Below are 23,181 nucleotides of genomic sequence, written 5' to 3'. Positions count from 1 at the left end.
AGTCTGGGTTCCCAATCCGGGTCCAGGAATCAGAATCCCTGGGACAAGCACCCATATTTAACAAGCCTCCCATGGTTGAGAGCTACTTCTTGTGGCTATTCGAAATACCAGGGCTCTCTTTCTTCCTGGCCTGTACACAGGTTCCCCTTGCCTAGAGACTATACCACCTCCACTTCCTTCAAATTGACGTTAAGGGTTACCCTCGTCTTGCTTTTCCCAAGCCCTGGGCATACTCCTAACCCTGCACTTGTGGGCATTCCTGTCGTGGCTCAGCGGTTAATGAACTCGGCTAGCATCCATGAGGACTCGAGTTTGATCCCTGGCCTCGATCAGTGGGTTAAGGATCCCGTGTTGCTGTGAGCTGGGAACCTCCACATGCCACGGGGGGCAGCCCTAAAAAGACAAAAACAAAAAGCAGCACTCGTGGAGTTTTGCCTGACATGGTTCTTTGTCTGTTCCTCCAACCATGATGTAAGCTCCTATGGCAAGATGTCTGGCACAGAGAAGGGACTCAAGAAATACTTGTTGACTACTGAGTGAATGAATATCTGGGCATATGCCAAGCCCCAGGATCTGACATGGTGGGAGGAGAAAGAAGAGCAGCTAAGAATAAGCTAGCCCTGAGGGTGGAGGAGAGGGAGGCACTGGGGTGGGGGTCGGGGTGGGGGTGGGGTATCGGAGCCTTCCAGTTCCCCTCAAGCTGTCACCCATGAGGGTCTGGTTTAGGGATACACCCACCTCCCAAGGATGCCAAGGAGAACCTGTGCCTGTAGATCAGCTTTCTTCTCTGTGGCCTCATGGATCTATGCCTGCTTCTCTGCTGGGGCTTTCGAGTGCCCCCTGGTTCATCCAGGGCTGCTGGGGACAGCATCTTTGTACTCCGGCAAGTTTGTCTCGCTTGGCTTTTTGAACCATCAGAAAAATCCCAAGCCCATTCGAAACAAGGGGCCCATTACAGTCTCTAGGAAGGAAAGCTAGAAAGCCAGGCTCGGAGCAGGGCCAGGCCCTGCCCAGCCCACAGGGAAGGTGCCAAAGGAAACCAGCCAGCAGATGCCCTTTAGAGCCAACACAGACCATCACCGTGTCATGGATCTTCTCTGGATTGGGAGTGGAGGTATTCTGCCCTCTGCCCTCAAGGATGTCTCCATCTAGCTGGAGGTTGTGGGGAGGACTTCAGGAATCTTAAGCAGAGTCCTGCCCCCTCTGGGCCTCCATGTCCTCTCTCTGAAAGGAGCCTCATCTAGGGACTTCCAACCCAGCCCATGGTCTCTATTCATTGCTCAATTAAGCTCAGATGCAGAGCAGCTTTTAATTAACTTCAGCCTTTTTCCCAAATAGATCCTTCCCTCACCTTCCAGGAGCCACAGGGACAGGCACAGAGGAAGGAAGCAAAAGAGACCCTTCCGTCTGCACATCCTGGAGTGGCGGAATTGTCTGGCCCCGTCCTGTGGTCCTGGTTGGTCCACCTGGTTATATCTCTAGGCCCGGAGAGCCAGCATCTTTTCTTCCTCTTCCTCTTTACAGTCTGTGTCCACCCACCCACCCATCCATCCATCCATCCATCCATCCCTTCCTTCCTCAAAGGGGGGGGGGTCCTACTCTGTGCCAAGCATTGTCAAGGCTCTGGAATGAACCAGAGGGGCCAGAACAGGTCGATGGTCGGGTTGCCTCTGTTCTAGTGCAACTGGCCACCAGGTGTCACCAGTGCCAGCCACACAGCGGCTCTCAGGTCTGACTGAGAAGGAGTCGGGCTGCGACGACGGGAAGTGTGAATGGGGGAGCCCAGCCTGAAAGAGAAACAAGTTCCTCAAGTGGAAAAGAATAATCCACTCCCCCCTCCCCCACCAGAAAGACACCCTCCTGACTTCCCCAGCGACCCAGCTCGCTGGGAATCCTGGGAACTCATAACTTCTGTTCCGTCTGGAATTCTCCCTGCAGCCCACCCCTCACAGAGAGCCCACCAGCCTTCTTGCAAAGCCCTTTGGTAACAGCAGCTCACTACGTCAGAGGTGAGAGAGGAACATGGGACCCTTAACTACAGTGCTTGCCCCTGAAGAAAGTTCTTAAGCGACAGAATACCACGAAACTATAAAGGACTAGCAATAGTTGCATGCATGCACAGTTGAGGCAAGTTAAAAACAAGATACCGGAGTTTCTGTCGTGGCTCAGCGGTTAGCGAACCCGACTAGTATCTAGCCTCGCTCAGTGGGTTAAGGATCTGGCGGTGCGTGAGCTGTGATGTAGGTTACAGACACGTCTTGGATCCCGCGTTGCTGTGGCTGTGGCTAGGGCAGCGGCTGCAGCTCTGATTGGACCGCTAGCCTGGGAACATCCATACGCCGCGGGTGCGGCCCTAAAAGACCAAAAAAAAAAAAAAAAAAAAAAGAAGAAGAAGAAGAAGAGAAGAAAAAGAAAAAGAAAAAAAGAAAGAAAAGGAACAAGATACCAAACCTGTCATTTCTGAGGTGCCAGGAGCAAAAGTAGGGAACTAAGCAGGATCCCTGCACCCAGCACCATCCAGGGGGCGGGCAGACCCCCTAAGCCACGCCTCCAGCCTGATCTGTGGACCCATCCGTTTCCTGACCCTGTTTAAGGGACAAGCTGCCCCCGCTCCTCGGAGAGCAAGTCAGACAAACTCTTACTGTTTTCATTCGTCTTGTGCTAGAGCACGAGTCCCAGTAAAGCCCTGCTTGAATTTCTTGTCTGGCCTCATATCAACTTCTGTTGATCCAAGCATCCAAGAACCTGGGTTGGTAGCACAGGCAGCCTATATTATTATTAGATCTTTCTGGACCTAGAACCAAAACTTGACATTGACTTTGATTCGTCCTCATTTTGCCTTCTATAGGCAAAAAGAGGAAAGCTCTTCTGCCCCCTATAGCACTTGAGACACTTGAAGAGATGGCTCAGATCTCCTGGCTTTGTTCATCATTCATGTCTATATACAGAGTATTTGCTGTGTGCCAGGCCTTGGGGCACAGCAGAGACGAGCACACTTGAGGCCTATCCTCCCAAGAGATCGACAGCCAAACCACCCGTATTGATAAAGCTTGCCCAAGCCCAAATAGGAGAGATTTGGGCGGACAGGAAGCAGGAGGTCAGGCCCTCAGCCAGTGTGGGGCCTGGGAAGACTTTCTGAGATCTTCCTGTGGTCAGGCAAAGGCTGAACAAATTCAATGCCAGTTGACATCAAACTTTATTTATTTATTTATTTATTTTTTTGTCTTTTTAAGGCCTCACCCATGGCATATGGACGTTCCAGGCTAGGGGTCTAATCAGAGCTGCAAGTGCCAGCCTACACCACAGCCACAGCAACGCCAGATCTGAGCTGCATCTATGACCAACACCGCAGCTCACAGCAATGCCAGATCCTTAACCCACTGAGTGGGGCCAGGGATCGAACCCACATCCTCATGGATACTAGTCAGGTTCGTTTCCGCTGAGCCACAAGCCTCAACATCAAAGTTTTTAAGAAAAATCGGGAGAGTTTTGCTGGTACCCTGAGCTCAGTCTGCTCTTTAGAAAATGCAGCATCATGGGGAGGGATGGGACTTTGAGGGGCAGGAAGAGCCATCAAGGCAGTGGGAGAGTGTAGATCATCTAGGGGGCTGACAAAGCCCAGTCTTGCTGGAGCACAACTGAGGAAGGAGCCGTGAGGCAAGAGGGCTTCAAAGAAGCCAGAGACACTTAAACGTCTCTCTCTTTAGGCCTTTCAATGCTTTCTGGACATCCGTGTCCAATGCCTAAATCTGGTGTGACATGGGGCCTGGGGGAACCATGAGGTCACCTTCCTTGTTGCAGAAACACACCACCTTCCCATGAGCACAGGATGGGAATAAGATGGCAGAATGGAAGGACGGGAGCTCAACTTCTTTCCTAAAAACAACAAAATTCACAACTAAAGGCCGAGCAAGGAGTTCCCATCGTGGCTCAGTGGTTAACAAATCCTACTAGGAACCATGAGGTTTCGGGTTAGGTCCTTGGCCTTGCTCAGTGGGTTAGGGAGCCGGGGTTGCCCTGAACTGCGGTGTGGGTTGCAGACGCAGCTCGCATCCTGAGTTGCTGTGGCTCCGGTGTAGGCTGGCAGCTACAGCTCCGACTGGACCCCTAGCCTGGGAACCTCCATATGCCACAGGAGCGGCCCAAGAAATGGGAAAAAGACTAAAAAAAAAAAAAAAAAAAAGGGCGGAGCAATCTTCAACCAAATGGACCGGAAACCTTCAAAAAAATATCCTACTCCAGAAGACAAAGAGGAGGCTACATCAAGAGGTAGGAGGGGCGAGACAAAAAAAAAAAAAAAAAAAAGGAGTTCCTGTCGTGGTGCAGTGGTTAACGAATCTGACTAGGAACCTTGAGGTTGCAGGTTCGATCCCTGGCCTTACTCAGTGGGTTAAGGATCCGGCGTTGCCGTGAGCTGTGGTGTAGGTTGCAGACGCAGCTCAGATCCCACATTGCTGTGGCTCTGGCGTAGGCCTGTGGCTACAGCTCCGATTTGACCCCTAGCCTGGGAACCTCCATATGCCGCAGGAGTGGCCCAAGAAATGGCAAAAAGACCAAAAAAAAAAAAAAAATCCACTATCCAAAGGCATAATCAGAGTTTACTGGAACTCATCAGTTGGAGAGCTTACCAGTCAAGGAGTCTGTAATGAAAGCTGCAGTTTCCCTCTTTCCTATGGTTTTTAACAGAAAAATCAATGACTAAGAACTTAATATTGGATGACAAATCACATCCACAGTTAGTTAAATAGCCTCACAGTTAAACACATGTGAAAGACCAACCAAATCAGTATTTACACTTTAAGACACCGTTAGACAGTTTATCTATCTCTTCATTAAACAAAAGAGGGAGCTGCATCTGATGGTGGTGGAATGAAATGAAAAAATTAAAAACACCTGTATCGACAGCGGATCACTCCTTTACAAATAAAGAATATGAAACTGCAGTTATCTTTAAGGGTAATGAAAAATTGAGGTGATTTACTCAACCACAGTGCTTGGAGTTGGAATAAAAATCTATTGGTGCTTGATTTGTTTTTGTTTCTGGGTTTTTTTTTTTTTTTTTTTTGGTTTTTAGGGCCACCCTCCTGGCATATGGAGGTTCTCAGGATAGGAATTGAATCGGAGCTACAGCTGCGGGCTTACACCGCAGCCACAGCCACACCCACACCAGATCCGAGCCGTGTCCACAACCTATCCACAGCTGAGGGCAACACCAGATCCCTGACCCCCTGAGCAAGGCCAGGGATCAAACCCACAACCTCATGGTTCCTAGTTGGATTCCTTTCCGCTGCACTACAACAGGAGCTCCCTGTGGGTGCTTCTAATGTGCCAGTAGTGAAACCACTTTCTGTTGGAGAAAGTCCAACTGCAAATATGTGCATAAAACACATAGAACACAGGGCAAAATTGCTCCAAACGATTCAAGTCAGTTTATCTGTCGTGGATATTCTAATCATGAGATACATTACGAAGACATCCTGGCAAAGAAAAAAATGTTACAACATTTTCTGGTTGATTTTTATAGAACATTTCCTTCCTCAAAGTGTCATCTTAAAAACAAATCTCAAAAACTCGTTCTTCCCTTGGTTTACAAGTCTGATGAAGAGATGTGGACAGCTGAATTTTCCATGTGATTACCTAATGGGGAAAGAAACAAAACATAACAAAACAAAACAGCAAAATATTCAAATTTAAAAAAACACACTGGGTGAGCAAGGCGCCACAATTATCCATGTAAAAACAAATGGTCCGTAACCTTTTAAACCAACATGACATTTCACCGTCGGTCAACAAGGTAAAAAATTAACATGTTCTGGAGTTCCTGTCGTGGCTCAGTGGTTAATGAATCCGACTAGGAACCATGAGGTTGCGGGTTCAATCCCTGGCATCACTTAGTGGGTTAAGGATCTGGCATTGCCCTGAGCTGTGGTGTGGGTCACAGACGCGCCTCAGATCTGACGTTGCTGTGGCTCTGGTGTAGGCTGGCGGCTACAGCTCCGATTAGACTCCTAGCCTGGGAACCTCCAAATGCCACGGGAGCGGCCCTAGAAAAGGCAAAAAGACAAAAAAAAAATTAACATGTTCTCAAACTGACCTAAGATGAGGAAGTACTCCTGGGAAAATGATGACCAGTGGAAGCAGTGGTACCATCCAGGGGAGGTGGCGCTGGCCGCTGGGCAGGATCCTGAAGGGGAGGCTGCAGGTGTGGGCAGGTATGGAGCTGCCCACCCAGGGAGGACTCTGCTCAGGCTTTTTTCCAGCACCTTTGACTTCCTTTGACCCTTTGTGAGTCAATCGTAGGGAAGAAAAAATGTAGGGAATTCTCTCCATTTTGAGGTTTGTTTGTTCATTTGTTTTTTGTATTTTTGCTTTTTAGGGCCTCACCGCAGCATGTGGAGGTTCCCAGGCTAGGGGTTGAGTCAGAGCTGCGGCTGCCAGCTTACACCACAGACACAGCGATGCCAGATCTGAGCCGCATCTATGACCTACACCACAGCTCACAGCAATGCCAGATCCTTAACCCACTGAGCGAGGCCAAGAATCGAAACTGCATTCTCTTGGATACTAGTTGGATTCGTTTCCACTGCACCACAACAGGAACTTCCATAGAAAATTATTATTATTATTTTTTTAACGAGAGAGTTCTCAGGAAGCCTCCTTGCTCCTGGGAGGCCCAAGGCATCTATGAAGCCGATGTGTCTTCTCATGTCCAGTTGCGACGTGGGGAAGGATCTAGGCAGGAAAGGGCCGCGGCTGCTCTGTGGCTGCCACCCCAATCCCATTCCCAGGCCGGCCCCTTCCTGGAATCCAATCAGCCTACCAGTGTGCCTGGGAGAGGCCAGAACACTTCCCACCCCAGGGAAAAGTATGAGCATGAAACCTGATCCTGGCACCTTCCACTCCTTTCTGGAAAATCAAGGCGCCAAGCCAGCTGGCCTTTGGAGCCACCCACCTGGTTCGCCTCCCCACTTCCTCCTCTGTTAGCCACGATGGGAGGGGGGCAAGTCAGTTCACCTCACTGCAGAAAGTCCTACAGCTTCCTGACAGGGTGGCTGCACAGATTAAATGAAAGAACATGAGCAATTCTCGGCATAATGTCTGAAGCCTGGTAAGCACTTTGTTGTTGTTGTTGTTGTTATTATTATTATCCACGTGATTGCCTTTTTGGCTGGATGTACCAGGTGCTCTCTGAGAAGCCACCGCCTTGCCACTTCCCGGGGAGAACTGAAACCCCACCCTTCTGCAGGTCTTTTGCTCCCAATAAGCTTTTCATTTTTTAAAGCTTTGGCTTTGTATTTTTATTTATTTAGTGTGTGTATGTGTGTCTTTTTAGGGCCACCCCCCGCAGCATATGGAGATTCCCAGGCTAGGTAGGGATCTGGAGCTGTAGATGCTGGCCTACGCCACAGCCAGCCACCTACACCACAGCTCATGGCAACATTGGATCCTTAAGCCACTGATCGAGGCCAGGGATCGAACCCGCATCCTCATTGATGCTAGTCAGACTGAGGTTCCTCCTAGCCATGATGGGAACTCCTCCAAAAGCTTTTTACTCAAAAGTTGTTGTTACAGGAAATCAAGGTTCATTTCCCCACCTCCAGCCTGATGCCCCGGCTTCAGAGAAAGAGGATCTGCTTCTGGAAATCAGAATGAAACCACTCAGGCAGGGCAGCGTGTGCGCTTGGCTGGGTGTGGGCCGTCTCCCCTGGGTGTTGGTAGAGGGTGTTTGATTGTGGAGCCTTGAGGGAGTTGGAGGGAGTTTCTGAACACCCTCGGGTTGGGGGATGGCCGGGGGCACTGCCATGGGAGACTCGACAGCATCCCTCACCCCAAACTGGGCGTGGCTCCCGAGAGGCCTTGGGGCGCTTCCTCCCTCCTCGGAGGCGGGAAATAAGCTCCCCAGCGCCGAGCCTGGAGGGATGTGGTGGAGAAAGCTGTGATTGTTTTGAATCTTTCGTTTTCGGGTTGCAGCCTGAAAGGCCCCGTGGGGCTGGGAGCCCTCGGGCAGGACCTTCTCCCCTTGCCGTCTTCCAGAAACAACCTGCGGTCTGGGAGGCAGAAGGTGAGATCGGCAGCAGCCCAGCCAGAGCTCCAAGGCCGAGGCTGCTGGGGGTGAGGCCTCCGGTGGTGCAGCGATGGGTGGCAGCTTTCCGGCTGCCCTGCCCCCACCCCTGAACTGTGGTTTTCAGATTCGCTGACTAAGGTCCTCCCTGGGGGACCTGGGGAGAGGGAGACTCCAGCCCCTGAGGGTCCGGTGGGTGGTGCGTCACAGACACCTGCGGGTCTGGGTCTGGGATCGTGGCTCACTTCCTTCTTCATTGCGCCGGCGGTCTCGCTGAGGCTTGGGTGGGGTGTTTGTCGGGGGTGCTTGCATTTCTTTCTCCACTTGCTCTGTGTTCAACAAATCTCTATCGAGCTCTGGGATGCTACGTGCCCAGCCTGTCCCCTAGAAGTACCTCCAGGAGCAGCCTCTGGCTCTGGTTGGGTACTAGGCAAACACAGAGCTGGAGGAAGTGCCCAGCCAGGGCCTTAGTCCCGAAACGGTAGGAGAGCGAGGGAAGGACAGCTGTGGATTTCTTGGTTCCTACAGATGCCCTACTCCAGCCTGCATCCATCCATCCCACAGCCCAGGGGCCTCAGGGCTCAGAAGGCAGCCTTGGTCCTTCTAGGTGCCTGCCTGGTAGCCCTTTGGGGGCTGGGGGAGCTGCCAGAATACACGCTCCGGTGGCTGGTGCTCCACCTGGCCTCCCAGCAGATAGGACTGCTGGTGAAGGGGCTCTGCAGTCTGGCGGAGGAGCTGTGCCATGTCCACTCCAGGTGACTCCTTGTGGTACCCAACATGCTTTACTCCCTTGACTCCCCCCCACCCCGGCCTGTCTCGCCTTGAATCTCTCTGGCTGAGCTGGGCTGGGACCTGGGGCTTGGCTGTTGCCTGCAGGTACCAGAGCAGCTACTGGCGGGCTGTGCGGGCCTGCCTGGGCTGCCCCATCCGCTGTGGAGCCCTGCTGCTGCTGTCCTGCTACTTCTACTTCTCCATCCGAGACAAGGCTGGCCTGCCCCTCCCCTGGATGCTGGCCCTCCTGGGCCTCTCGCAGGCCCTAAACATCCTCCTGGGCCTCCAGGTATGACGCAGAGGGAGGTGGTGGGGCTGGCCAAGGGGACATGTGGCTGCTGGGACCTACTCTGGGCTCAGTCCTGAGAGCGGGACGAGTGTAGAGGTTGGTCCGTGGAGGAGAGCCTGCGATGTTCTGGGTTCAGTGACGGCAGAGAAAGGAGCCAGTTGGCAGCAGGCCGGGAGAGCTTCCTGGAGGAGGAGGGCTCTGGCTGGCCTTCATGGAGGCTCCCTGGCTCCACTCTGCTTTCCACAGCACCTGGCCCCAGCTGAAGTCTCTGCAATCTGTGAAAAAAGGAACTTCAACGTGGCCCATGGGCTGGCCTGGTCTTATTACATCGGGTACCTGCGGCTGATCCTCCCAGGTGGGCCATCCTCTATGCCCCATCTTCAGATTATAAGACAGACAACAGGCGTGGCTGTGGCTGTGGTGTAGGCCTGCAGCGGCAGCGCCGATTCGACCCCTAGCCCAGGAACCTCCATATGCCGCGAGTGTGGCCCTAAAAAGAAAAAAAAAAAAGAGAGAGAGAAAGACAGACAATAAGGCACCCCATCTTGTATTTCCAGGACTTACTGTATTTTTCAAAGCATTTTCCTGTCTGACAAACCATTTGATTCCCAAAGCAATCTCATAGGTGTGAAGGCTGTTATTATTAAGCCTGGTTTACAGGATGAAATAGAGGACTGAGAACCATTAAGTGACTTGTCACAAGTCACCCATGAATTTTTTTTTTTTTTTGGCTTTTTTGCCATTTCTAGGGCTGCTCCTGAGGCATATGGAGGTTCCCAGGCTAGGGGTCCAATCGGAGCGGTAGCCACCGGCCTATGCCAGAGTCACAGCAACTCAAGATCTGAGCCGTATCTGTGACCTACACCACAGCCCATGGCAACGCCGGATCCTTACCCCACTGAGCAAGGCTAGGGACCGAACCCACAACCTCATGGTTCCTAGTCGGATTCGTTAACCACTGAGCCATGACGGGAACTCTTTTTTTTGTTTTTTGCTTTTTTTTTTTTGGCTTTAACCCATGAATTCTTGCAATAAATATTTGCCACATGCTCTGGGCCCTTCATATGCATTTTCTCATTTAATTCATACCCTGTAAGGAAGGGAAAATCATTACTCCTCTCTTATTTTATTTTTTTATTAGAGTATCGTTGATTGACAATGTTATGCCAATTTCTGTTACACAGCAAAGTGACCCAGTCATACCTATGTTCTTTGTCTTATATTATTTTCCATCATGGTCTGGCCCAAGAGATTGGATATAGTTCTCATTGCTTATCCCATTCTAAATGTAATGATTTGCATCTACTAACCCCGAACTCCCAGTCCATCCGACTCCCTCCCCCTCCCCCTCCTCCTCCCCCTTGGCAACCAAAAATCTGTTCTCCATGTCTGTGAGTCTGGTTTGGTTTTTTTTGTTTTTGTCTTTTTGCCTTTTCTAGGGCCGCTCCCTCGGCATATGGAGGTTTCCCAGGCTACGGGTCTGATCAGAGCTGTAGCCACCGGCCTACGCCAGAGCCACAGCAACGCAGGGGATCTGAGCTGCATCTGCAACCTACACCATAGCTCAGGGCAATGCCGGATCCTTAACCCATGGAGCAAGGGCAGGGATCGAACCCACAACCTCATGGTTCCTAGTCTGATTCGTTAACCACTGCGCCATGATGAGAACTACCTGTTTCTGTTTTGTAGATAGGTTCATTTGTGCCATATATTAGATTCCACATATAAGTGATATCATATGGTATTTGTCTTTTTCTGACTTACTTCACTTAGTATGAGAATCTCCAGTTGCATCCATGTTGCTGCAAATGGCATTATTTTGTTCTTTTTTATGGCTGAGTAGTATTCCATTGTGTATATATACCACATCTTCTTAACCCATTCATCCGTTGATGGACATTTATTTACTTATTTATTTTTGCCTTTTCTAGGGCTGCACCTGCAGCATATGGAGGTTCCCAGGCTCGGGATCTAATCGGAGCTGCAGCCACCGGCCTACGCCAGAGCCACAGCAACACGGGATCTGAGCCACATCTGTGACCTACACCGCAGCTCACGGCAATGCCAGATCCTTAAACCACTGAGCAAGGCCAGGGATCGAACCCGCAACCTCATGGTTCCTAGTCGGATTCATTAACCACTGAGCCACGACGGGAAGGCCATCGATGGACATATAGGTTTTCCGTGTCTTGGCTATTGTGGATAGTGCTGCAATGACCATTGGCATCACCCCATTTTATTTTTTAATTTTTGGTCTTTTTTTTAGGGCCACACCCACGGCATATGGAGGTTTGCAGGCTAGGGGTCAAAGTGGAGCTGTAGCCGCTGGCCTACTCCACAGCCACAGCAACGCCAGATCTGAGCCATGTCTTCGACCTACACCATAGCTCATGGCAATGCCGGATTCTACCCACTGAGGAAGGCCAGGGATCGAACCTGCATCCTCATGGATACTAGTCAGATTCATTTCCACTGAGCCACGATGGGACCTCCTCACTCCTATTATAGAGATAAGAAAATTGCTGTTCCAAGAGATAAAGTAATACGTCCAAAGTTACACAACTTAGTTAGAGGAGGAGACAGGATTTTATACCAGGCTGGTCCAGTTTTGATTTGCATTCTTTTAATGAGTAATGACGTCCCACGGGGGGAGCACGGGTCGTGTCTCCATCCTCTGACGTGCCCCCCAAGGCTACGGTTCTTCCTGTATCATAGCTGCCCTCCCTGGACGCCAGGGCTTCCCCTAGAGGCCTGGCTCAGGGCCCCTGGACTTGCGGGGGGGGGGGTCACCTCCCGGGGCTCTGCCTGCTTCCGAGAGCCCTGACAGCTGTGGTGGGAAGGAGTGGGGCTGACGGAAATCCAGACAGAGATCAGGGGAGGTGGAGGCAGGGGCGATGGGAGCAGGCGGAAGGGCGGGGAAGATGCCTGTGCTCCGCCCTGCCCGGCCTCCCGGGCCCTGTGAATGGACTTGTCCCTCATTTCTCTTGCACCCCCTCCTTGATGGGACCAATATCTGTGTCACTGTCCTGGGTTGGCTGGGAGACAGCGTCGGTGGCAGTGACTTCTTGGGCCTCTCCACCCCAGGGCTCCGGGCCCGGATCCAAGCTTATAATCAGCGCCACAAGAACGTACTAGGGGGCACAGGGAACCACCGGCTGCACATCCTCTTCCCGTTGGACTGTGGGGTGCCCGACGACCTGAGCGTGGCTGACCCCAACATTCGCTTCCTGCACGAGCTGCCCCAGCAAAGTGCCGACCGTGCTGGCATCAAGGGCCGGGTGTACACCAACAGCATCTATGAGCTTCTGGAGAACGGGCAGCCGGTGGGTGTGCGCGGAGGCGGTGCCACGGGTGGGGGTGGGATCAGGCCTAGAGACCCAGAAGTCGGGGCCCTGGCCAAGCCCTGAAAAAAATTCACTGCCAGCCTCTGAGAGTTCAGTTTCTTCAATGTGTCCCAGGGCTGGGCAAGACCGAACCCTGAATGATAACCCTAAGTGACATTTACTGAGCCCTTCGTGTGTGCCAGATGCTATTCTGGGTGCTTCATCTGACCGCCTCATCGAATCCTCACCCCTGCCCTGTGGGTTGCGGGCTGTGCCGATCCCTGCTTTAATGCAGAGGGAACCGAGACTCAGGAACCAGGGACAAAGTGAAGGATTTCAACCCGAGTGGACCACAAAGCAGCCCTAGATGAAGGCCCTGGATTGTCGGAAGGATTTCGTGTGGGCTGGGGGGAAAGCCAGTCAGAGGTGAACCCCAGAGCCCCGTCCCTGGACTTGACTTCTAGCTGGAGCCATTGACAGCCTAGCTCAGCGAGCCTTGCTCTGTTTTGTTTTCTTTCTTTTTTCGCTTTTTAGGGCTGCACCCCAGCATACGGAAGCTCCCAGGCTAGGGGCTGAATCGGAGCTGCAGCTGCCAGCCTCCCCCACAGCCACGGCCACAGCCACACCAGACCTGAGCCGCGTCTGCAACCTACGTACGTTGCAGCTCGCAGCCACCCCGGATCCTTAACCTACTGAGCAAGGCCGGGGATCGAACCAGCATCCTCATGGATACTAGGCAGGTTTGTAACTTGCTGAGCCACAGTGGGAACTCCTCAGCAGGCCTTGCTCTGGATCCCAGGAGGAGGATCTAGGAAGGGTAAATTTAACACAGCCCTAGCCCTGATTCGAGGAGTGGGGTGTCCGAGGCTGAGGCCACTCCATTCCTGCACACTGGCTGGTGAGGCCGGGGTCCAGAGTCTGCCTGGCTCCTGGTTGAGTCGGGTCCTCCTCTCACCTCCTCCAGGCAGGCGTCTGTGTCCTGGAGTACGCCACTCCCTTGCAGACCTTGTTCGCCATGTCACAGGATGGCCGCGCTGGCTTCAGCCGGGAGGATCGGCTCGAGCAGGCCAAACTCTTCTGCCGGACCCTCGAAGACATCCTGGCAGATGCCCCTGAGGCTCAGAACAACTGCCGCCTCATCGTCTACCAGGGTGAGGACTCGACAGGCTGGAAGGCAGGACGAGTCGGGGGCGGGGGGGGGGGGGGAGGTCTCTGGGGTCCCCCAGGGGGTCAGCAGGAGATAGGGCAGCAGCATGCCCTGGGCCTTCCTGAGCGGTCAGGGCATTCAAGCCTGGCCCCTTCCTCCCCTGGGAGAGGTCCCACCTCCCCATGGTGGGACACCTGCCTGCTGTCTCGGGTCTTTGGCTGTGTGTCCCAGGTGGAGCGGGAAGAGGCAGGCTCTTGGGCCCCTCATGTCATCTAGGGGTGCCGGAAGAAGCAGACAGCCCCAGGCCAGGGGCTGAGCCTCAGCCCTGCCTCTCCCTGGCTCTGTGACCTTGGGAAGCTCTCTGCCCCTCTCTGGGTAGCATCTCTAAAAGCAAGGTGGGAGGGTTCTCTCATCTCTAAAACCACCTCTAGCTCTGGGATTTCATGGAACTCTGGCCCAATGGCTAGGGGTGGGGAGGAGACACAGGGGTAGGGGGATCCACCCAGCACATTCTCTGGGCGCGCTGGAGTGGGCCTGCGTGAGTCCTCACCCCACTGCCTACCCCCACATTCCCTGCCCGTGTTCCAGAACCCACAGAGGGAGGCAGCTTCTCCCTGTCGCAGGAGATTCTCCGGCACCTTCGGCAGGAGGAAAGGGAGGTTACCATGGGCAGCGCGGAGACCTCAGTGGTGCCCACTTCCTCCACGCTGTCCCAAGAGCCTGAGCTCCTCATCAGTGGCATGGAACAGCCTCTTCCACTCCGCTCAGATATCTTCTGAGGCCCAGGGTCCCCTTGCCTGAGCCCCCGGCCATCGCCAAGAATCTGGATCAGGGGCTTTCTTCAGCAGCTGAAGGCCTAGCAGAGGGCCTCTCAGAGAAGGTCCCTGGACTTGACAGCTCACGATGACTCCTGCGACCAGTTCCCGGGCCTCAGTGTCGGTGTCTGTGAAATGGGATTGTAAGCATCGCCCTCCCTACCTCACAGGGCTGTTGTGAGGACCTAGCTACGTGGAAGTTTTTATAAACCCTACGTGGCAGCGCAACCTAAGGGATGGCCCAGGTGTCTCTCATTGGGCCCTCGGACCTGCTCTCCAGCTCTCTGCCTCCCCTGTGCTGGGAAGGCCTCGACAGGCTCCCTTGGCCTCTGGCTTCTGGTCACGTTCAGTCCAAGGCAGAGCCTTCGTGGGAGTAGGGTGGGAGGGGAGGGGGAGGCTGGGCTGTGTGTTCCCCAGGCCCCTCCCTGCAAGTATCAGGAGGGTCACTGTGGGCTCTTGGCTCTGCAGACCTAAAGTCACCTCTGGAGGACCCTTTCAGTAACCTGTCTATCTCCGGATCCCTCCTCCCCGTGCCCCTCCAGGCCTGGCGGCTGCATTGGCCCCTCACCGGCGCTCACCCTGGAGCACTCACTCTCGCTTGCGGTTTCCTTCACACCTGCCCTTTCTAAATAACCCTCTTTGCAAACATGCCTCGGGTTGCTTTTTTGAGTATGCCATCTTTTCTTTTCTTTTCTTTTTTTTTTTTTTGCTTTTTAGGGTCACACCTGCAGCATATGGAGGTTCCCAGGCTAGGGGTCCAGTCAGAGCTACAGCTGCCAGCCTACGCCACAGCCACAGCCATGCAGGATCCAAGCCACGTCTGTGACCTACACCACAGCTCACAGCAACGCTGGATTCTTAACCCACTGAGTGAGGCCAGGGATCAAACCCGCAACCTCATGGTTCCTAGTCAGATTCGTTTTTGCTGCGCCACAGCGGGGACTCCTGAACGTGCCATCTTCTTCTGGCTGGACTCTGATACAAGCAGTTGGCCCTTCTTATCTCCACTGTCCAAATCTGCCTGCAGACACATGTCCCTCCTCATCCTAGGACAGGGCCGTGGGTGGCAGCTAGCCTTGCAGTATGGACAGAGCCCACCAATCAGGCTGAGGGCACCCAGCCGGGCAGCACCCCTCAATGCACCCATCCTTTCAGCGCCCTTGTCTCCAGCAGGCTAGCACACAGGTGCCAGGAGGGGTACACAGCAGTGTCCTGGGCAAGGGGCTGCTCAAAGAGGCAGGGGCCAGGGAATAAATGTGCCCAGATAGAGAGTCCCCTGGAGAAGAGCGGAAAGAGGGTTCGTGTGAGGCCACGGGATGGACCCTGGGGACCTTGAACAACACGGCCACCTGCCACATTCCGTGCCATGCCTGTTAGAACTCAGCCACTGCACCAACACTGTGGGGGTAAATCGGCCCCCACGTGGGAGGCCAGACAGCCCCTTTCTGCCAGTTCCATCCGTTCCCTCCAAGACTCGTTCCCTCCCACCCTTTTGTTTACATCACAAACACTCGGCAGCAGTTGCTGAGTATGGCATCACTGTGCAGAAGGATTCCTCCGACAGACACACGTTTGCCAGAAGGAACCCACTGCTCCCAAGGAGGACAGAGCCAAGGGAGTGATGGGGAAAACGGTCCCCTCCCGTCCCCCCTGTGACAGCCGTTCCGCCTCGGAGGCCAGAGGATCCCCCACAACGCACCTGTCACGCATATACCTAAAAACCAGCCCAGAACCAAGTCCTCCCAACAGGACCTTTACCTACCCACTCGGCCCCAGTTTCAAATCCCAACCCCACCACGTCGTACCTGTGTTCTCTGGGGTGTCTTGATATCCCCAAGCTGTAAAATGGGGATAATGTAGCTCCTTCTCCCAAGAGGAGTAAACAGGATAATACGTGGAGGTCCAGGGACGAGCCTGGAGCCCAGCACATAGTGGGCCCAGAAGAAGAAAGTGCCATTAAGATAGAGCTGCCTGTTACCACTCCCAGCCAGTCCTCTGCATACATTACAATTTCCGTTTCTATTTTCTTCTTCTTTTTTTTTTTTTTTTTGGCTTTTTAGGGCCATACCTACAGCTTATGGAGGTTCTTATGCTAGGGCTCGAATCAGAGCTGTAGCCGCTGGCCTACACCACAGCCATATAGCCATGCAGGAGCTGAGACGTGTCTGCAACCTACACCACATGCTCACAGCAATGCTGGATCCTTAACCCACTGAGCGAGGCCACGGATCGAACCTGTGGCCCCATGGATGCTAGTCAAGTTTGTTAACCACTGAGCCATGATGGGAGCTCCCTCAGGGCTCAGTTGTTGCCCCCAGGTGTTCTCCAAGGTAAAGCACCCAGAGTCCCTCCATGCATGTGTGTCTGCATGTTCTCGACTGCACAGAAGTGAAGCTCAAAAGTGTCAGGACAAAGGGTGCTTTTCCCGAGAGCCCCCGCGAGACTCAGCTCTGCCGACCTGGCCTCCTGCGTCTTCCCGCCCCCCATGTCCCTCCCTCTGCCATCTCTGCCCACTCCTTCCTCCTTTTTTCCAGACAAGCTCCCTGGAGCCCCTTTTCCTTGCCTGTTTTCCCACCAGCTGGAAGGTTCTGGGCCTGGCAAATGTCTTTGGGTAAATTCTAGGCTGGCTCCAACAGGCCAGCACACACAGAAAGTGGGAGGTAGTGAGAGGCCCCAATTTCCCCTATCCCATCCAGGAAGGCAAGAGAGTCTTGCTCCATGAGAGTGGGGACCCTTCACAAATAATTTGGGGAGTTATAGTTGGCGCTTGGGGCCTTTAAGAAACTTGGAAGTGGTTGGCAAGGCTTGGGTCCTAACAGCCAAAGGATGTCCCCCCCCACCCCCAGCCCCGTCAGGGAAGGGCCACAGATTTGCCTTGCTTTCCTGAGTCCCAGAGGAGGCAGACCCCTTAGCGCTTCCCTTGGCTTCCCGGGCTGGCCCTCACGGGACCTGGGGGCTGCACAGACAGGGCCTCTGACATGCTTGCCCAGGGGTGGGGTAGGTGGTGGAATCTTCCAGCCTGGACTCACTTTGACATCAAAAGAGGAGGAGATTAGGGTGGGAGAGGGAGTCGGAACACAGAGAGGGAGGTTCGGGGGTCGGGGGTCCCTGAAGAGGAGGGAGCAGCTTTGCAAGGGTGGCCTGGGCCCCTGGAAATGCTCACAGCGGCATGTTTCTGGGCAGGGCCCTCAAGCTTCTTTTATTCTCCTGCTCTCAGTATGCTCTATAAATATTCTGCAGAGAGGGCAGCTCCAGCTGAGTCCATGCATGCGCTTTCGAAGCTCTGAGGCTCAGGCCCCAATTTGCTTTACCCTAATTCTCTGTCCAGGTTCTTGTTCTGAGCCAGGTCCAGCTAAATTTCCAGTCTCTTGCCTACAGAAATGTGATTTCATCAATGCTGAACCGAGGCCCATCTGGTCCAGGGCAGGAGCCAGGGACAGGAGGTCCCTGCTGGGTGTCTTCGTGACGGGCCTGAGGGCCCAGCACTCGCCAGTGGACGAGGTAGATACCGCCCTCCGGCTTTGGGGACGGTGGCTCTGTGGCGAGAGAGACATGGCCTTTGTGTAAGCTTGGCCCAAAGTGAACTGTCACCACGATGCAGACGGCCAGCAGGACAAAGACGGCAACGATGACCGTGAGCAGGGGCAGCCCGGCCCCTGGAGGCGGTTCCCAGGCCCCATCCAGCACCTTCGGAACCTGCCTCTGGGGCTCCTGCCCTGCGGAGCCGTTCACAGCTGGAGAAAGCCAGGGGTGGTGGCTGTCCTGGGGGGGAAGTGGCAGAGGGAGAGGGTGACATGGGCATGGACCCACAGAAAAAGAGCAACACAGAGCGAGACAGACACCCAAAGGGAACAGAGAGACAGAGACAAAGGAGGGAGACGGTAGAGACACGACGAGAGAAACGGAGGCAAACACGCAGCACAATGGAGAGAACAAAAGAAAATGACAGAGGGGGGATGCAGAGAGAGGGAGAAGGATGCAAAGAGAGGAAGAGAACAAGAGATACCAAGACAGATGTGAAAATAGATACAGAGAGACAGAGGGACAAAAACAGAGGTAGGGAGACAAAGTCATTCAGAAAAGGGAGAGAAGAAAAAAAAAAAGAAAAGGGAGAGAAGAGCTTTATTGCAGCCTCGCATGTGAAGTCTGTCGCCCGCCCACCTCCCTCCCCCCCCTATGATCCCCCGCCAAGTACAGCGGGCAGCTATTCCTTTTTTTTTTTTTTTTTTGGTCTTTTTGCCTTTTCTAGGGCCACTCCTGAGGCATATGGAGGTTCCCAGGCTAGGGGTCCAATCGGAGCTACAGCTGCCAGCCTACACCACAGCCACAGCAACGCAGGATCCGAGCCGCGTCTGCAATCTACACCACAGTTCACGGCGACGACGCCGGATCCTTAACCCACTGAGCAAGGCCAGGGATCGAACCCGCAACCTCGTGGTTCCTAGTTGGATTCGTTAACCACTGAGCCATGACAGGAACTCCCGGGCAGCTATTCCTTAACGCCCTGGGCAAAGGGAGTCATTGTGTCCAGCATCTCAGGTTCCCGCCCCCTTCCATGCACAGGGTGGGAGGGGGGCTGGTACCCCACGGGGGCAGGAAGAGGCACGGGGTGAGGCAAGAGCCATCCCTCACCCCATAACGGTCCCCCCAGGATCAGGCTCAGGGGCCTGGAGGGGAGGCAGTGCCCAGTGTGGATTCCTGGCTCTGGCCGGGTGGGACTGAGGAGACCTCATGCCAGCCTCTACCTCTTTCAGGGACCCGGTGTTCTGCCAAAAGCTACAGGTCGTGATCCCTCCCTCTGGGCAAATCTGTCCTGCTAAGCACTGAGTCGGGGGTTCCAGGAGCTGCCGTCAAACGAGCAAACCTCTGACGTGTCAGCCCCAGAGTTGGTGAGGTCACCACAGGCTCAGGAAACCATCTCCCTAGGCTTCCCTCCCCCTGCTGACCTTGAGGGTCAGACCCTGGGGATGCAGCCTCTCCTCTCACCTGAGCCGTCAGCCTGGCCATCCCCGTGGGTGGGCAGCGGGGATCCAGCGGGGGTGGGCAGGGCAAACCCACTCTCTTTGGTTCCTGAGAATGACGGTTCACCGCATCCACCCCTAACTCTTGTCACACATGACACTTGCATGTGGAGCGCCCAAGAGCCACCTCCCCACCCCCACTTGAAAGTCTGAGCTCTCTGGAGCCGGGGCCGGGGAAGCAGCTCCGGATGTACAGGGGAAAGGGTAACACAGACGGTGAAAGACTTGGGGCCCCTGGGCGGGGAGCCCTCACCAGCCTGGTGAGAGGGTGTGAGCAGAGAAAATCTACCTGGTGCATGGTCCGGCTGCTCAGGGCTCCCTCAGACGGGCGGCTGGGAGGCAAAGGAGGGCCTGCCACCCGAGCTGGGTCCCTACCCGGAGCTGCCACGTCTGTGGGGCTTACAGGGCACACACCCTCTGCACACACACCCTCACCGCTCTCTCGCTCGTGCTGAATTTCACTTCCGTGAACGAACATCTGGACGACCCAGCTTAACTCCGATCTTGCGCTTAGATCTTACTCCTGGACACACCTCCTGTCATGCCCCGCCTGCCCGGCCCCCCCTCGCCCAGCTTCAGGAGCCTGGATCTGCCTGCCCCTGCTCCAGATCCTAGACACTAGGCCAGCACCCTCACCCCGCCCCCACCAGGACTTGCCAGCTTGTCATCCCTGCTGACTCCCTGAGGTCATTATCCTTTGATGGTTTTGTAAAAAGCCATTCCTCAAATACATTGGAAAGTGTATGCAGATGCTACTAGCCTAAATCTGTGGCCCAACCTCCACTTCTGTTCATCTCAGCAGGTTGTCACATTTATTTCAAAAAAAATTTTTTTTTTTTTTTAGGGCTGCACCTGTGGTGGTTCCCAGGCTAGGGGTCGAAGCAGAGCTACAGCTGCCGGCCTACACCACAGCCATAGCCATGCCAGATCCGAGCCACGTCTGCGATCTACACCACAGCTCACGGCAACGCCAGATCTTTAACCCACTGAGCAAGGCCAGGGATTGAACCTGCAACCTCATGGTTCCTAGTTGGATTCGTTTCCCCTGCGCCACAATGGGAACCCCTCAAAAATGTTTACGAACTAAAACATTACAGATAAAATAGAAGCCCACTCCCTGAGCCCTCCTCTCCCTCTCACCCTAGGGATAATCATCTTGTCAAATTAGATGATTACCTTTCCTATTCAAGGCATTCTGTTCTCCTTGGGTTTTTTTCTTCTTGGGCTTCCACAAACATGAATCCCATCGCCTCTCTGCAATTGCCTGTAACTTCATTTCTCGAGAATGTATGTGCTTTAATGTAGCCAAGTCACAAAAATCACCCATCGGTTTCTCTTCTTTCTGCAGACATTTTATAAAAGATAACTTTTTGGTCCCAACTAACTCCATGGGACCAGCCATCCATCATTCTTTCTTTGCTGTGCAGGCACTACTCTCTCTTCCTGTCTGGAGACCTTGAGACCCCAGGGGACTCCCTGGTCCTGCCTAGGGGGTTGATCCCCAGAGGTGAGATGTAGCTTCCTGATTCCTGTTTCTCAACTCAGCTGCTACACACCGTGACATTTAGGGACTCTGCTCAGACCGCCAAGCTCACCTAGGCCTGGTCATTGGGCTGCTGACCTGGCCTGCCAAGTAAGTGAGACCCGTGGCTGGCTGGCCTTGAGGCCAGCTAGGAGTCTGACCCCCTCCCCAGGTGATCAAAGGCCATCCTCTCCCTCCCACCTTGGTCCACTTAGACCTCAGCCAGAGGTCTGAATCTGGAGATTCCAGAAAACCTAGGATCTGTCACAGTCAGAGCTTCCGGCACTGCTGTCAGACTCCTGCCTCCTCAAGACACATGTTCCACTTCTCTCACAGGTACCACCCTGGGGGCGCCAGTCCCTGAGTCCGAAAGCCCAATTTTGGATCCTTCTGACGGCTAATTCTTCCCTTTTCCTCCCTCATCAATCCTGGATCTAAGTCCAAAGGGGTTTCAGAAAGGATAAGGGGTGGGACCTCTGGGATCAGATGGCTGATCCTGCCTTCTGTCCCTTGTCCATCTCCCCACCCACCGCCATGACCCTTCCCCATTCTCAGCATCTGAACCTTAAGCATCTTTTACGGCTTAATTCAAGCGGCACCTCCTCCAGGGATGGGTCCTTCAGCCCACTATACTGAAGTAGCTTTCTCTCTTTTCCTTAAACTCTGTAGCAGTAGGTTTGTCACCTCACTCCTGACATGTGTCGCGCTTTGTCCACGTGCTGTGCGGGGGCTCGTTTTTCTTCCTAGCCTGCGAAGCCCATCAGGGCCTCCCTTTCTGTGTCCCAAAGGATCCCAGTACCTGGTACTACATGGCAGCGGCTGACAGAATTTGCTGAATAGAACTGGAACCTAAGAATCCCCCACCTCCATCCCGTCCTCAGACTGGCAGCTTGTAAGCAAGCATCCTTCACCTGGGGAGGGCACTTCTGCACCATGATGAGTGTTCACTGACTCTCTCACTCCCTCTGTCTCTCTTTGGCTTTTTGTTCTCATGGAGCCTCTTGGATGGATGGGGGTAAGATAATCAAGAAGCTGCTTGTATTTTACAGGGAAGAAAAGCTCCGGCTTTCAAGATTTGAACACCAGAGGAGTTCCTGCTGTGGCGCAGCGGAAGCGAATCCGCCTAGGAACCATGAGATTGCAGGTTTGATCCCTGGCCTTGCTCAGGATCCCGCATTGCTGTGAGCTGTGGTGTTGGCTGCAGACGTGGCTCGGATCCTGCGTTGCTGTGGCTGTAGAGCATCATGGATGGGGCAGTCTGTTGGCAATTTACTCTCAAATGGTTCAGTGGGAAAATTGTGGGTAATGTACTTCCACCTTTTCAGCATATTTGTTATTGCTTCCAAATAAAATATTCATGAAAAAATAAAAAGGAAGGGAGAAAAGGACACCAACCACCTATCTGTTTGTATGTGCATCTTGTCATAGGCTGGAAGGCAGAAGCTGGAAGGAAATCCACAACGATAGTAATTATATTAAGGAAGATGGTGTATAATATTTCTCTGCTCTTTTTTTTTTGTCTTTTTGCCATTTCTTGGGCCGCTCCCGCGGCATATGGAGGTTCCCAGGCTAGGGGTCTAATCGGAGCTGTAGCCGCCGGTCTACCCCAGAGCCACAGCAACGCCAGATCTCAGCCGCGTCTACAACCTACACCACAGCTCACAGCAATGCGGGATCCTTAACCCACTGATCGAGGCCAGGGATCGAACCCGTAACCTTATGGTTCCTGGTCGGATTCATTAACCACTGAGTTACGATAGGAACTCCAACATTTCCCCGCTCTTGAGTTTAGTTCACTAAATACGTGCTTAGGACCTGTGTTCCGTCAGGCATTGCGCGGTCCTAGGAATACTGAGAAAAGCTGACGGTGCTGACCTGGGTCTGCAGGGGAGAGCTAAGGACAGCATGGGGCTGGGGCGCAGGCACACCTGACCCCAACGGAAGGGGAGGGCTGAGGGATGGATGCTTAGAAAGGGGTCTTCTTGTTTTTCCATTCAGAATAACAGCAGTGTTTGTAAAGGCCTCCCTGGATGTTGTGGGGAGCCCCATCTGCATGGGGAGCCCCGAGGAGGGAGAGCTGTGCAAAGGATTCGGAGTCGACAGAGTGTGGGCAGCAGCAGGCCCAGGATTGGGGCTCCATGAAACACACTCCAGGAAAGCCTCCAGGCTGTGTGTGGAGGGACCGATGGACCCCTCGGAGGGGAAGAAACAGGACCAGGGGCCAGGTCGCC

General features: G+C 53.8%; 2 protein-coding genes across 5 annotated transcripts; one reads left to right on the top strand and one right to left on the bottom strand.

Annotated features, from left to right (window-relative positions):
* The first annotated feature begins 6,991 nt into the window (after window positions 1-6,991).
* STING1 (stimulator of interferon response cGAMP interactor 1) lies at window positions 6,992-14,640 on the top strand. 3 transcript variants are annotated; one of them, XM_047778781.1, is made up of 9 exons: window positions 6,992-7,108; window positions 7,573-7,675; window positions 7,972-8,062; window positions 8,591-8,817; window positions 8,939-9,122; window positions 9,369-9,477; window positions 12,207-12,445; window positions 13,410-13,596; window positions 14,181-14,640. In XM_047778781.1, the coding sequence occupies exons 2-9, from the start codon at window positions 7,650-7,652 to the stop codon at window positions 14,369-14,371; spliced, it is 1,254 nt and encodes a 417-aa protein (XP_047634737.1). In that variant the 5' UTR covers window positions 6,992-7,108; window positions 7,573-7,649; the 3' UTR covers window positions 14,372-14,640. The 3 variants fall into 3 exon arrangements, with proteins under 3 accessions (XP_047634737.1, XP_047634736.1, XP_047634735.1); XM_047778780.1 differs by lacking the exon at window positions 6,992-7,108 and having other exon boundaries at window positions 7,545-7,663; XM_047778779.1 differs by lacking the exon at window positions 6,992-7,108 and having other exon boundaries at window positions 7,545-7,675.
* A 2,939-nt stretch (window positions 14,641-17,579) lies between these two features.
* Window positions 17,580-19,892, bottom strand: SMIM33 (small integral membrane protein 33). 2 transcript variants are annotated; one of them, XM_047774501.1, is made up of 2 exons: window positions 19,718-19,892; window positions 17,580-18,169 (listed from the first exon to the last, which is right to left on the bottom strand). In XM_047774501.1, the coding sequence occupies exons 1-2, from the start codon at window positions 19,724-19,726 to the stop codon at window positions 17,780-17,782; spliced, it is 399 nt and encodes a 132-aa protein (XP_047630457.1). In that variant the 5' UTR covers window positions 19,727-19,892; the 3' UTR covers window positions 17,580-17,779. The 2 variants fall into 2 exon arrangements, with proteins under 2 accessions (XP_047630457.1, XP_047630456.1); XM_047774500.1 differs by lacking the exon at window positions 19,718-19,892 and adding an exon at window positions 19,394-19,709.
* Between the last annotated feature and the right edge of the window lie 3,289 nt (window positions 19,893-23,181).

Source organism: Phacochoerus africanus, chromosome 4 (genome assembly GCF_016906955.1).
Source record: "Phacochoerus africanus isolate WHEZ1 chromosome 4, ROS_Pafr_v1, whole genome shotgun sequence".
NCBI lineage: Eukaryota > Metazoa > Chordata > Mammalia > Artiodactyla > Suidae > Phacochoerus > Phacochoerus africanus.
The sequence above is the reverse complement of the archived record's forward strand: the minus strand, read 5'-3'. Positions and strand labels throughout refer to the sequence as shown.

Excerpts from the sequence above, each read along its gene's own strand:
- STING1 (XM_047778781.1), top strand. The coding sequence starts at position 7,650 with ATGAAACCACTCAGGCAGGGCAGCGT. Across the intron at positions 7,676-7,971 it reads CCACTCAGGCAGGGCAGCGT|CCTGAAAGGCCCCGTGGGGC; the intron begins GTGCGCTTGGCT and ends TTCGGGTTGCAG. Across the intron at positions 9,478-12,206 it reads CCTGCGGCTGATCCTCCCAG|GGCTCCGGGCCCGGATCCAA; the intron begins GTGGGCCATCCT and ends TCTCCACCCCAG.
- SMIM33 (XM_047774500.1), bottom strand. The coding sequence starts at position 19,414 with ATGGCCAGGCTGACGGCTCAG. Across the intron at positions 18,170-19,393 it reads TGGCCAGGCTGACGGCTCAG|GACAGCCACCACCCCTGGCT; the intron begins GTGAGAGGAGAG and ends CTTCCCCCCCAG.